We start from the raw sequence: 14,976 nt of genomic DNA on the forward strand, positions 1-14,976 counted from the left end.
TTACTAATTTGTTTATTATATTCATACTTTATTTAGTCAGGAGAAATCCTGATGAGGGTTTAAAAAATAAATAAATAAACATAGGCAAATGTATATGGAAAACAGTGTTACACCTGGTATGAAGCAGGATCCTCTAGGAATACGTGACTCAAGACTGTGTTAGCCCAATGAGCTATAAAGCCTTGGAGTTCGCTGTGGGAGCTAACACAAGTCTTCAAGTTTCAAGAGAGGTTAGCCATCACGTGAGTATAGTTCACTAAACCACCTCTGTTAGACGACCTCTAGTAGAGAAGAGCAGGAAGAGGAGGAGAGAAAAGGGCAGGAAGAGGAGGAGAGAGAAGAGCAGGAAGAGGAGAGAGAAGAGCAGGAAGAGGTGGAGAAAGAAGCAGGAGGCGGAAAGGAGGAAGAAAATGAGAAGAGTACTCACATGGTTCCTGAGGTGGTGGGGACTATAGGTATGTCCTCGGCCTCCATGGGGATGGACCAGGGGATGTGGAACTGAGGGGCCAGCTCTCGCATTACCATGTTCCTGTGAGGGGGGGGGGGGACAACCAATGGAGTGAGCTCGAGCAGTGTTTGGGTTTTGAAAACGAATAGAGCGCGAGTTTGGATCCTGTCCAATTCAAGGAATGACATATGGCTTTAGATACCCAGCTGATCCTTGAGTGTCAAGGTGTAAATCAGGGGTTAAGCTGTAAGGAAGACCGATAGTTGACCCCTCAGCATGACAGCTAGCCGCACCTACCCCAAGACCTTGGCACAGTCGTCATAGTACTTCATGGAGTTCTTCACAAAGCTGAAGCCATTGACGTCACAGACGAATGAGTGGCCATTCGCTCTCAAGAGGTCGAAGCCACACACCGTTTGCTGGGAGTGGAAGAATGCGTCAGTCAGCCATTCAAACTGAATGTAGCCAAATCAAGTCAAGAGCTTTTTAAAAAGTTGCAATATGCAGAAAATCACTTGGCCATTTCCTGGTTGCAAAAATTTGAATTGTTTGTCTAATTTCAGTCTGTGTGACAATACAAGCCATGCATAGTGTAGAGAATCATTGTACCATCTAAACCACTGCGAAAAATATTTTCAATAAGCAAAAATATTGCATTCTCAGCTGTTTGAAGCTGGTGTACAACACCAAAAGTGAAAGACGCAAAAGCATAGGAATAGCACACAGCACAGATCTACTGCTTAGACTGAGAATGACGTTCTATAAAACTCACATTTCTATGTGAATTTGGTCAGATCGCCCCAAATATTTAAAGACGGCTCCTACCTACCTTCATCTTCTTTCATTCATCTGCACTGATCAGAAAATACATCAGTGGCTTTCACATATCCGGCTCCTGCACAATCATTGCAGACGAAGGAAATAAGACAAGGTTGAGGAGAGGAACCATCTTCAGACTATCGGGATCGTTTTAAGAAGTTTTAAGGCTTCCGGTTGATTTGGAGAGAAGACAAACGCAGAGTGGTCTGATTCGGTTGAAAAGCCTCACCTTGAAGGCCAGGCAGACCTTGCGGGCCACCAGTTTCTCCATGGCGGTGAGCATGACAGGGTAGCGGATCTCCTTCCCCTCGCTGTCCCGCTCCACCTTACCGTCCAGGGCCGGGGACTTCCTTGCCTCAGCATGGGCATAGTCAGGACCCACTGTGTACACCTGATACGACATCTTATTATACACACAGTCAGGTCCCAGTGTTCACCTGATATCATATCATACACATACTAGCAGTACTCCGCCCTTACGGGCAGTACATCATTGGGTATGAATCATTTCTTTGATTTGCAAACACCTTTTTGGTCTCTGGATAGGCTATACCAGTATTCTCAGCTCCCGAGCATTTTAAAAACTCCCATAGGCCTATTTCCCCTGAGATCATTGTTTATTGTGCACTTGTTTTCGCTTTAAAAAATTCTGTTGGCCTACCATGGGGCGGCAAGTAGCCTAGTGGTTAGAGCGTTGGACTAGTAACCGGAAGGTTGCAAGATCGAATCTCCGAGGTGACAAGGTAAAAATCTGTCGTTCTGCCCCTGAACAAGGCAGTTAACCCACTGTTCCTAGGCCGTCATTGAAAATAAGAATTTGTTCTTAACCAACTTGCCGAGTTAAATAAAAAAATACAGTAGGGCTCCAGACTAACATTTCCCCCCTTGTGCTACCAACATTTCCCCCCTGGTGCTACCAACATTTCCCCCCTGGTGCTACCAACATTTCCCCCCTGTGCTACCAACATTTCCCCCCTCGTGCTGCCACTAACATTTCCCCCCTCGTGCTGCCACTAACATTTCCCCCCTCGTGCCACTAACATTTTCAGATGGTGGCACCAGCCTATGATCACGGCCACGCAATAGAACAAAAATAAGAATCATGTTATGAAGTCATTCACACTGCTATTGCCAAATTCAAGAAATCATTTGTTACATCTAAACAGGTCCAAGCAGGAGACGAGAAGACACGGCTCGCACACCAGCACACACTTAAGATGATACCTTGACATCAGTGCCGTCCGTTGGCATGAACTCCTCGTATATGTAGGAGCCAGTCTTCCTCACACAGCTCTCTGGGGAGTACACACTGCTGCGGCTCCCTATCTACAGGAGAGAGGGGATCATTCATATACTTATGAGAGTGCTTGATTCCGCCAGACAGATGGGCGGGGTTTGCACTTTTGGGACGATTACCATGGGTTTCATTCGGTCAGGCAAGACCAATCAAGTGCAGCAACAATATTTCAAATGGAGGGCTAAAAGTTGAGTGCCGGGTACCGAGTGGGTATAATTGAGTATCAGACCTTTCTGCACGGGCATGGCTCCTAAAGCTTCCGCCCCCTCTGCTATCGTTTCAACAGCATGACCCATTTGAAGCCAACTGTACCGCCCTAGTCCCTCAGTACCTTTCTGAAGAGTCTCTGGCTGCCCCCGCCAGCTGAGGTGGGGTAGTAGATGTAGACATTGTGGTCCTCTGCGCACACGGGCTTCTCCACAAAGGGCTTGGGGAACACCTCCCCGTTCACCTCCACATGATCCTCCCCCTCCACCAGGTTACATTCTGGGAGGCAGACACACACCAGTCATTTAGAGACAGAGTTCAATCAGGGTCTAAAAAAAGCACACTTGAATGAATGCCCCATTCCAAATTGGACTATAAAACCCTACTCATAGGCACAATTTAGATCTGAAAGGATTGGGCAGGTGTTCATGTTCATAGCCTTCATCTTCAATAGAACAGGCCTACAACTATGCAACCCTTTAAAGCAGCGGTCGCCAACCTTTTGTGAACCCGTCAATTCTGGTCTTCATTTTGACAGTTTGTGGCAAAAGTGCTATAATTTGGGTATTTTAGTAGTACATCTAGCTCTTTTTGCCCCTGGTGGATCAACTCCACTGAAATCGTGACGTAGAGGCACCTTGAGAAAGTTCCTCTACGTCATCTCAAGACGGTATGAAATACACCCCCTTCTAGATGTGCTGGGTGGTACCACCTCAAGGTTTACTATGAAAGCAGGTGACAGCATGCCTTATTTGGCAATGGTCGCGGTTAGCGGAGTAGGCAAATACAAAAAAAAAATTAAAAGCCAGTAAGGCACATTTCCGTGTACGGCCAAATTCAACGTTTTTGCTTGCCTTTTCATACGCAGCTGTGCTTTTACGAAGAAGGGGGGGGGGTACATGTATGCTACGAGGATCATATGTTTATATTCTTAGCTCCATCCATCGTGACAAGAAATAGATGACAAATCGGCATGTCAACAAGTATTTTTCCCGAACCACCGACTGATTGGGGGACAGTCCACTAAAACAGGGGGCTGATAGTTCAATGGTTGGGAGTGTCATTTTTATTTTTCAAATCCTTTATTTACAATATTCATCCCGTGCCCACACACCTCTACCTCGGGAAAAGTTCAAGCATACCTGTGCTAGGGTTCGCCCCGGTAGTAGTTGTAACTTTTTTATTATTACAGTACCCAAGAGCAAATCGGTGTGAATTTGACCTTTGGAAAAATGAGCTACTGCGTAAATACTGCAACGCGGGTTGGATTGAGCCCCTCATCTTCATTTTCAAGGCGATGATTGCACTTTTCTTCCCAACACGCAATGAATGTGAATTTCAAAAGATTTCCTTTGCGCACCACGGCAATAGGCGTCAGGAACTCAGTGCCTTCCCACTGTCAGCTAACTACCCAGAGCCGTATTTGCTCGCAATGCACATCCATTTCTTATTCGACTGTGCGAGTGGACTTTGATAAGTATGCTTTAGTGAGAGTGTTGGGACCAGTTACAACTACATTTACAGACAAAGGGTTTTAAGTTTGTTTATTTTCTTATCTTGGCTCCCAGAAGCAAAACGTGCGTCCACGCGAGCCAGCTGATCGATTTAAACGATAACAGTCTGAGACTAGTTGTGTTGTAACACTCACCTTCAGGTCTGTCTGGGTCTCGGGTTAACACAGCGTAACGAGGAAGGTCAATCCCCTCCTCCTGCAAGATACGATACACCTCCCTCCTGAAGGGGACATGAGACAAAAACGTTTACTGACGGAGCAAGTCAACAGACTCCGAGACAAAGTAGGAGCAGGAAGTTGAGCGTGTGTGTTCCCCGGTATACCTGTCTTGTATGTAGTACTGCATGTTCAGGTCATTGATGAGAAGTGGGTTTCTGAGGTTGGCGTACTCTACCGCTTTGTCCAATGGGAAACCTACAAAGCCACCCCCATACATGCATTCATATACACAGAACACAACCACATAATTACAGGAAATGGAAGAAAATTCCTCAACCATTACATTGTCGTTCCATTGGTCTGTATACTGGTGTCCTAAACATATTTCCATTTCCCCATGTTTATTTTCCTTTTCTGATCCTTCTCCTAAGATGTACCCAATTTAAACCAGGACAAGTCAGACGTACACTATGACTAAACATGAGCAAGACGGGAATGACTGTGTTGGGTATGTACAGATTGTATTCCGTGTATACTTACTGTATATTGGCGTGCATATACATTATACACGTTAATCTGTGCAATGGGCGTGCGCACGGCAGTACCTGATGCACGTAATCGTATGCGGTGGGTGCACATACGTACGTTCGTTTGTACCTTTGGAGTGGAAGGAGACGAGGCAGTCGCACAGGGGCCATTTGTCCACGGGCTCGTTGAGGATGACCTCCTCGGGGAAGATGACCACGGTGATGTACTCAAACTTACACAGCCTTTCCATGATCTGGGTCATGGGCTTGGACTTGGACTTCTTCATCATGGAGCAGATGCCCACCACGATCTGCCTCTCTGGAGGCTGGGCGAACAGAGAGGAAGGGAAAAGAGGTCACTCGCAGCTTACTGTTTGTAATGTGCTGTACATGATGTGATTACTTGTGCGAGGTGAAGCCTAAGCCAATTTTCCATCTTTCCTCTGTCCGGTCATCTCTCCTCACCTCCTTCTCAAAATGCATTGAAGGAGAAGGTCTGAGGAGAGGGACCTTGGATCTTTATCTCCAATGCGGTTTGAGGAGGTGGCGAGGAAAGAGGAAGCAAGGAATCAAGTAAAGATGAATTGGGAAAGGGCCTCTTTCTCGCCGTCTTCATGCACCCACTTACCGAGTCGTAATCCTCATCCTCCTCTTTTCCCTGCCCCTCCTCCTCTCCTTTTCGTATCTCTCCCTCATTCTTCATGCCTCCTTCCTCTGGGCCTGGATGACCTTCATAGGCAAACACAGACGTGGGATTCCCACTCTGGCCCCACCCCTCTCCTCCAGTCTCTGACATTGACAGAGTGGGGACGTCACTCAAACATCTGCCACTCAAAGTTCCGGTGCATCTTTGCGTGCCAATACACAGTAGGAGGGTGTGAGGTAATAAGAGGGAAGGCTCAGATCACCTTACCGACAACAGGGAATAGGCACTGGTAATGCCTTTTTAAAATGCCCCTCAGGGGTTGATGAAGGTGTAATTAATTGGTGAGGGGAAAGACTCAGGAGGGTGGAGACGGTGGTCTGGGAGCACCAGGTTTACATAGAGGAAAGTGCCTGAGGTAGTAATTCGAGGGGAGGGTTCTCATGGGTTAGGAAGCAAGCTCTAGGGTGTTGACTTGGGGTGAGGTAAGTAGTCAGGGGTGAGGTAGGTAGAGGACAGAGCCCGAGTTGGGGAAGGAGTAACCTCCCTGTGTCAGGAGAGCGGTCTCATTCTGAAAAGTGGCATCACTCTGGCCTGAGGAGGATGAGATGAGCGGTTCAAAGGTTCCTCCACAGTCTCACCATCAGTCACCACCTACAGGAGGACAACACAGAAAGGCAGAAGCAGATAATGGCACTACTATGGTACAGACCATGTAAAAGATAAAACCCTGTAGAGACATGGCTCAGTGCTTGTTACAACGTCAGCAAGCTGTCTAATAATGCTGCCTCGTCTCTCTACACTCAATGTGTTTGGGCAATTCCACAGTAACGGAATTACACTTTTCAGTCTTTTCAGTTCGCTGCAGCTAGCGACTCAAATGGGACAGTTTTTATCTCAATCTCTTCATTCGAAGACTCAATCATGGACATTCTTACTGACAGTTGTGGCTGCCTGCGTGATGTATTGTTGTCTCTACCTTCTTGTCCTTTGTGCTGTTGTCTGTGCCCAAAAATGTTTGTACCCCGTTTTGTGCTGCTTCCATGTTGTGCTGCTGCCATGCTGTGTGGTCATGTGTTGCTGCCATACTATGTTGTTGTCTTAGGTCTCTCTTCATGTAGTGTTGCCTCTCGTTGCCTTTTGGTAGAACGTCATTGTAAATAAGAATACGCTCTTAACTGACTTGCCTAGTTAAATAAAAAGGTTAAATTAATACAAATGCACTGACAAATTTGAAGAAATACCATAGTATTCACTTCAGAGGTTTTGCAGACAACCCTTGAAAAGGCTCAAGGTCACCTGCATCTTTAATCAACAATATTTCCCTCCAATGACAGAATTCAATGATTACACTAACCAGAAGGTAATCAAACATTTTGGCTTGTATCTCGTAAATACCAGGGTTTTATTTTTTATTTTTTTAAACAGTGGACTTGAGTGTAAATTTAAACATAACCAAGAGGAGGACTTGTCCTCAGTCAGTAGCCTGCCAGAACTGGTTCCTGTCTCTTTTAGCAATGCCCTTCCCCGCCCACCAAACAAAACAGCTGACTTCCAGGGAAAATCTCCAGAAACAGCCAGCCTAGCCCAGATCATATCACCGCTCACAGAAGCCAGCCAAGAGGCTCATAAGGCACTTCCTACACAAGGCCATGACCGACAGGGCCTTGGTAGTTGGGAACAGATTCCAAAAATTGTCAGATCCCAGTCACACTCCCAGGACAGAAAACTAATTTCACGATATACTATATCACGCTATAGAATGCTAGCACAGACAGCTCGTGTCCACACGTATATCAACTTCGTCACACAAAACGTGTGAACATGGGTAAGTCTGGTCCCCAGAATAGCCTGCCCTTTACTCAGCGTGTTGAAAGGGGAAGAGGCATAAGAGGAGGCGGAGCGAGGAGGGTGGCCGGTAGAGAGCATATTGGGTGCAGAGGCCTACTCTAGTAACGGCAAACAAGCATAACTCCTCGCTCTCCTCGAAGGCGTTGACAGGCCACACTAAACCATGTGGAAGCCCATCTTGGCCACCCGAGGTCAGGGAAACACACTCGGGAAATAAACAAACTCATAAATACGCAGCTACAACAACAGTGGAAAGACAGTCGACGCCGCCATCCTCCCTAGACACACAGTAGTAAGGCTATTTGGCATTGAGTGACTGGGAAGATCGGACTACTGAAGCGATAACAATAAATAAAAACGACACGTTTATAACATGAATGTGAACCACTGCTTTATTTATTATTCTTTAAACTACTACTAGTTTACCGGTTCTAGCGGTCAATTTGTCCCATTAATAATCAAGTCACCCATATTAGCAAACTTATTTAATTTCAAACTTTACATTTCTCTAGCATACTCTACTTATTGTGGTGAACAGATCGCCCGCGGTTTATCATCCCAGCTCTATGACGGTTGAACACCTAGTGTTGATGGCTGACTAGCAATGCCCTTAACTGGTCAAGTTTGTTAGGAGTTTTGAGTGTTAAGCCCATTGTCTGTCTGTCGGCACAACAGTATCCTTGTTTCTCATCTCCAATCCTCTGTTCCTCACTGTGCTTCAGTCATCCCTTTGCCTCGCCATCAAATGTTTCTCGGATTCTTCATTCAAAAAAAGGCACTGCGTCCTTTGACGCCTATGACTAACAAACCAAAAGGCCTGATTGAACACGTCCCCATCTCCCTTTGGCATCGCCCAACCCACCATCTGACAGTGAGTCACTTCCGCCACCCAAATTTGGGCGGCCCCAATAAAAGGCTTTTAACCTTTGAGACCGTATCCTGTAGAAAGTCAGGCCGCACAGTTTATGATAGGGGTGGAATCATTAGCTGAGCGCTCACAAAAAGCCTCTATCACACTCAGTGAGAACAGGCCCAATGACACAGGAAATGTCTCTGCAAATAGGAGGAGCCACAGACTGTCCATTTAGGGTGTTTCCTTTTCATACAGGGAGTGAAAAAGACTGCAAAGACAGGCACAGTCAGAATATTGTCGTCTGCCACTTGCCATTTACTTGTGAATTTTGAAGCCAGCATAGACGTGTTTACTATGAAAACACAAAGTATGCCATCATATGCCTAGTGAGTCATATAGCCTAACAGTTACTATCAGTGCACGGAGACTGAAGAGCCTGTCAGTGCAGGTGATCAGTTTGTTATCAGCAGAGCCTCCCATGCTAAATCATTAAATAAACTGTTAATGATTATGTTCAATAGTCTGGAGTGGACTGAAGGACTGAACCTGTCGAAGACGAATGCCAATACCTCATTCCCCATCCTCGGCCACCAATCACAAAAATAGCCAAAACCCACAAGTTCTCCATATCCCAACACTCCCTCACTCTGAAGGGGCAGTACTGCAGAGGACAGACAATACATGAGGCTTTGAGGAATGCATGAAAATAATTACTGTACAAACAAAGATGTCCTCTGGGTCATTCAATCTCATGACTCTTTATTCATGGTTTCATAACTTCATTGTGTGAATTGTTTGCATTTGATTGTTAGTGTACAGTGCAGTCGGAAAGTATTCAGACCCCTTGACTTTTTCAAAATGTTGTTACGTTATAGCCTTATTCTAAAATGGATTTTTGTATTTTTATTATATATACATTATATAAAATAAAAACACATACATACATACACACACGCATAGAAAGATCTCAATCTACACACAATACCCCATGAATTCAAAACAGGTTTTTAGAAATTAGTGCTAATGTATTGAAAAAAAACGACTGAAGTATCACATTTACATAAGTATTCAGACCCTTTACTCAGTACTTTGTTGAACCACCTTTGGCAGTGATTACAGCGGAGTCCTCTTGGGTATGACGCTACAAGCTTGGCACACCTGTATTTGGGGAGTTTCTCCCATTCTTCTCTGTAGATCCGCTCAAGCTCTGTCAGGTTGGATGGAAAGCGTCGTTGCACAGCTATTTTCAAGTCTCTCCAGAGATGTTCGACCGTGTTCAGGTCCGGGCTCTAGCTAAGCCACTCAAGGACATTCAGAGACTTGTCCCGAAGCCACTCCTGTGCTGTCTTGGTTGTGTGCTTAGGGTCACTGTCCTGTTGGAAGGTGAACCTTCACCCCAGTCTGAGGTTTTGAGCACTCTGGAACAGGTTTTCAACAAGGATCTCTCTGTACTTTGCTACGTTCATCTTTCCCTCTAGCCTGACTATTCTCCAAGTCCCTGCCGCTGAAAAACATCCCCACAGCATGATGCTGCCACCACCATGCTTCACCATAGGGATAGTGCCAGGTTTCCTCCAGATGTGACACTTGACAATCAGGCCAATGAGTTTAATCTTGGTTTCATCAGACCAGAGAATCTTGTTTCTCATGGTCAGAGTCCTTTTGGTGCCTTTTGGCAAACTCCAAGTGGGCTGTCATGTGCCTTTTACTGAGGAGTGGCTCCGGTCTGGCCACTCTACCATAAAGGCCTGATTGGTGGAATGCTGCAGAGATGGTTGTCCTTCAGGGAGGTCCTCCCATCTCCACAGAGGATATATATATATATATATGTGTGTGTACCTTTATTTAACTAGGCAAGTCAGTTTAAGAACAAAATCTTATTTACAATGACGGCCTACAACGGACCAATTGTGCACTGCGATATGGGACTCCCAATCATGGCCGGATGTGAAACAGCCTGGATTCTAACCAGGGTCTGTAGTGATGCCTCTAACACTGAGATGCAGTGCCTTAGACTGCTGCGCCACTCAGGAGCCCTAAAATAAGTAGCAGCGGCGGGACTGCTCAGTTTGGCCGGGCGGCCAGCTCTAGGAAGAGTCTTGGTGGTTACAAACTTCTTCCATTTAAGAATAATGGAGGCTGTGTTTTGGGGGACCTTCAATGCTACAGAAGTGATCTAACATGCACAGGGACCATTTAAAACAGTTGTGTGCCTTTCCAAGTCATGTCCAATCAATTGAATTTACCACATGTGGACTCAAATCAAGTTGTAGAAACATTTCAAGGAAGATCAATGGAAACAGGATGCACCTGAGCTCAATGACGAGTCTCATTGCAAAGGGTCTGAATACTTATGTATATAAGGTATTTCAGTTTTTATTTATAATAAATTAGCAAACATTTCTAAAAACCTGTTTTTGCTTGGTCATTATGGAATATTGTGTGTAAAATAATTTAAATCAAATTTTAGAATGAGGCTGTAATGTAACAAAATGTGGAAAAAGTCAATGGGTCTGATTACTTTCCGAAAGGACTGTATATCAATTCCCCATTACATATATCACCAGTGGTACATTTACCGCTAATTCCTATCATTTCTAATCTACAATGTTTGCTATTTTGGTTACGGTAATTATTTTTAAGGCATTCAAATGTATTATTCCAGTCTTCCCGTCCTCATTGCCTGAGTGGACACATTGTTTGCTGAGTGCACAAGCTATGCTTCACTTGTGAGAAACAAGTTTGTTTTGCAGTATAACTGCATTTCAAGTGCAGTTAACTGCAGTTAATCTGCAATCACTGCATTCAAAATACCACAGTTGACTGCGGTTACTGCAGTTTCAAAACGGCAATCTTTTTTGTAAGAGCCAGTCTGAGAGGAAGTGACCTACCTACATTACACAAGAGGAAAGCAAGGAAATTGTAGAACACTACAACAGAAGTCAAAATAGCCACGAATGTTTGTTAACATTACATTTTTTTTCGTTTGGAAATACGAAAAAAAACGTTGTCTGTCACGAATGGTTCGTGTATGTTCCTGTCAATAAAGTGTGCCGCTTTTCAATGAACTCTACTGTGTACACTGTGACAACCTCGCCTCAGTGCCTAACGTTAATAATTTAGCGTGGCAATACATATTACAACGTAGACCACTGCAGCCTATACTTCGTTACAACGTAACTAAGTACACTTCACATTACAGCCAACCGCAATATCGATTAAGAATAGTGTACGAAGTGTTGCGGTCTTAAAATACAGTTACTTACTTATTGATAATTTGAGTTATAACCAGCTGTCAAGTTCTTTGTCCTTTGATAGTTGTTTTGTTGTGCAACCGCGAAAGTTGAGCACGGCAATGTTTTTCTTCTTCTTAAACTTGTATTGGCGGATCGCAACCGTGAGGTCTATACACCACCACCTACTGTACTGGCGTGTGATGCCGGCCACGGCCTCCCTATTCATCAATTCATCGTATCTAGCGCTGTTTACACCTACTGTTCCAGAGCGTGACTATATTAAACTTCGTAGAAAATTTGCCCCCCTCAACTAACCCTACACCCGTTTCCACTACTTGGCCCTATCTGATCCTACACCAGGGGCGGCAGCCTGGGACGACAGGATACTATCGCTCAACACAGCTTGTAACTATTCTGCAGTTAAACCTCATACACCCAAGTACTTCTCTGCAGCTGCCAGCACCACAGCAATTTATGTGATTTACGTTCCATTTCTGCGGTACAGTTGATAACCATTGCTATGAATGCTAAATATTCAACATTACTGTAGCACATGTTATTCATATCACATTTTATTGCTCTCTGCCTCTTAGGCTTCCTCGCCCTGGACCCATCTTCCTCTACCACTCTCTTCATTGCCTCAGTATATGACACCTTCTGTACTACTCTGATCCTGGCAACCTCAACATACCTTTCTCTCAACCGACACTGCTGATCTCCAGCACCATGGGTACCCGTACAGTTAACACACACAACCTCTTCCACCGGTAGTACACAATCCATTGTCTCAGCCCTCCTGCACACTCCTCACATCTAGGAATCTCCCTCCTACACACTACTGCAACATGACCATACTGTAAGCTTGTCACCTAAAACACTGATGTGGCTTCGGAAAACAAAAGCTCTCACATCCTAACTTAACTCTGTCTGGGAAAGACTGCATCAAAACTCAGAAGAACAGACAATGTCTTCTCTGTCTCACCACTCTCTTCACCAGGTCTACGTAGCCGGCAATGTAATTTGATGGGCTTCCACTTTCCTTTGAAGCAGGACGCTTAATAAGTGACAACAAACAATAAATATACTGTATAAAGATAACTTTATCCCACCACTCAACAATATGAAAGCAGATCTAATTAAATGGAACAATCTTCCCATTCTTCAATCCAAGATGGCGTAGCAGTGTGGACGTGTTTGTTGTTGTCCCGTGTAAATGTTATGTTATGTTTTTTCATAATTTTGTATATATTTCAATCTCTTTTTCCATTTTTAAATTAAATATACCTTCCATTAACCCGCCTCACCCAATGTGATACAAATCTGCTATTTTTATACCTTACAGCTAGAACCTCTATCAGGAGCTAGCCATCAGAAGCTAACCAGCTAATTAGCTACTAGCTATTTAGTCATTGTTAGCCACTGCTAGCGTTCTTTACCTTTAGCTCAGACACCAGCCGCTTTTAGCCTGGATAATACCTGCCAGTCTGCACAGCGCGATATCAACCATGAGTATAGCGGACTGCTTTTCTCCACTACTTCACTGGATTCCTGCCATAAGCTCTGGACCATAACATCGGATCATCGCAGCTAGCTAGCTGCTACCAAGTGGCCCAGCCCGAAGCTAGCCTTGAGCCAGGCCCATCTCCCAGCCTGCTCAGTGGACCCTATTATTACTCAAAATCAAATCAAATTTTATTTGTCACATACACATGGTTAGCAGATGTTAATGCGAGTGTAGCGAAATGCTTGTGCTTCTAGTTCCGACAATGCAGTAATAACAAGTAATCTAACTAACAATTCCAAACTACTGTCTTGTACACAGTGTAAGGGGATAAAGAATATGTACATAAGGATATATGAATGAGTGATGGTACAGAGCAGCATAGGCAAGATACAGTAGATGGTATCGGGTACAGTATGTACAAATGAGATGAGTATGTAAACAAAGTGGCATAGTATAGTATAAAGTGGCTAGTGATACATGTATTACATAAGGATACCGTCGATGATATAGAGTACAAAGTGGCATAGTATAGTATAAAGTGGCTAGTGATACATGTATTACATAAGGATACCGTCGATGATATAGAGTACAGTATATACGTATGCGTATGAGATGAATAATGTAGGGTAAGTAACATTTATATAAGGTAGCATTGTTTAAAGTGGCTAGTGATATATTTACATCATTTCCCATCAATTCCCATTATTAAAGTGGCTGGAGTTGAGTCAGTGTCAGTGTGTTGGCAGCAGCCACTCAGTGTTAGTGGTGGCTGTTTAACAGTCTGATGGCCTTGAGATAGAAGCTGTTTTTCAGTCTCTCGGTCCCAGCTTTGATGCACCTGTACTGACCTCGCCTTCTGGATGATAGCGGGGTGAACAGGCAGTGGCTCGGGTGGTTGATGTCCTTGATGATCTTTATGGCCTTCCTGTGACATCGGGTGGTGTAGGTGTCCTGGAGGGCAGGTAGTTTGCCCCCGGTGATGCGTTGTGCAGACCTCACTACCCTCTGGAGAGCCTTACGGTTGAGGGCGGTGCAGTTGCCATACCAGGCGGTGATACAGCCCGCCAGGATGCTCTCGATTGTGCATCTGTAGAAGTTTGTGAGTGCTTTTGGTGACAAGCCGAATTTCTTCAGCCTCCTGAGGTTGAAGAGGCGCTGCTGCGCCTTCTTCACGATGCTGTCTGTGTGAGTGGACCAATTCAGTTTGTCTGTGATGTGTATGCCGAGGAACTTAAAACTTGCTACCCTCTCCACTACTGTTCCATCGATGTGGATAGGGGGGTGTTCCCTCTGCTGTTTCCTGAAGTCCACAATCATCTCCTTAGTTTTGTTGACGTTGAGTGTGAGGTTGTTTTCCTGACACCACACTCCGAGGGCCCTCACCTCCTCCCTGTAGGCCGTCTCATCGTTGTTGGTAATCAAGCCTACCACTGTTGTGTCGTCCGCAAACTTGATGATTGAGTTGGAGGCGTGCGTGGCCACGCAGTCGTGGGTGAACAGGGAGTACAGGAGAGGGCTCAGAACGCAACCTTGTGGGGCCCCAGTGTTGAGGATCAGCGGGGAGGAGATGTTGTTGCCTACCCTCACCACCTGGGGGCGGCCCGTCAGGAAGTCCAGTACCCAGTTGCACAGGGCGGGGTCGAGACCCAGGGTCTCGAGCTTGATGACGAGCTTGGAGGGTACTATGGTGTTGAATGCCGAGCTGTAGTCGATGAACAGCATTCTCACATAGGTATTCCTCTTGTCCAGATGGGTTAGGGCAGTGTGCAGTGTGGTTGAGATTGCATCGTCTGTGGACCTATTTGGGCGGTAAGCAAATTGGAGTGGGTCTAGGGTGTCAGGTAGGGTGGAGGTGATATGGTCCTTGACTAGTCTCTCAAAGCACTTCATGATGACGGATGTGAGTGCTACGGGGCGGT

At 45.2% G+C, this 14,976-nt stretch overlaps 1 protein-coding gene across 11 annotated transcripts in view; it reads right to left on the reverse strand.

Moving 5' to 3' along the window:
* Positions 1 to 11,782, reverse strand: part of LOC139368777 (inositol hexakisphosphate and diphosphoinositol-pentakisphosphate kinase 1-like) — a 73,864-nt gene extending 62,082 nt beyond the window's left edge. For 7 of the 11 annotated variants that reach the window (XM_071108182.1, XM_071108174.1, XM_071108138.1 and 4 more), the window contains exons 1-10: positions 11,584 to 11,782; positions 5,599 to 6,267; positions 5,089 to 5,296; positions 4,608 to 4,698; positions 4,420 to 4,505; positions 2,896 to 3,050; positions 2,492 to 2,593; positions 1,497 to 1,658; positions 746 to 867; positions 428 to 529 (exon numbers count right to left, since the gene is read on the reverse strand). In XM_071108182.1, the coding sequence (XP_070964283.1) occupies positions 428 to 529; positions 746 to 867; positions 1,497 to 1,658; positions 2,492 to 2,593; positions 2,896 to 3,050; positions 4,420 to 4,505; positions 4,608 to 4,698; positions 5,089 to 5,296; positions 5,599 to 5,766 (1,196 nt within the window). In that variant the 5' untranslated portion in view covers positions 5,767 to 6,267; positions 11,584 to 11,782. The remainder of the gene's footprint in view (positions 1 to 427; positions 530 to 745; positions 868 to 1,496; positions 1,659 to 2,491; positions 2,594 to 2,895; positions 3,051 to 4,419; positions 4,506 to 4,607; positions 4,699 to 5,088; positions 5,297 to 5,598; positions 6,268 to 11,583) is intronic. The other 4 variants (XM_071108165.1, XM_071108147.1, XM_071108129.1 and 1 more) reach the window with 1 other exon arrangement.
* Between the last annotated feature and the right edge of the window lie 3,194 nt (positions 11,783 to 14,976).

This window comes from Oncorhynchus clarkii, chromosome 2 (assembly GCF_045791955.1).
Source record: "Oncorhynchus clarkii lewisi isolate Uvic-CL-2024 chromosome 2, UVic_Ocla_1.0, whole genome shotgun sequence".
NCBI classification, from domain to species: Eukaryota; Metazoa; Chordata; class Actinopteri; order Salmoniformes; family Salmonidae; genus Oncorhynchus; species Oncorhynchus clarkii.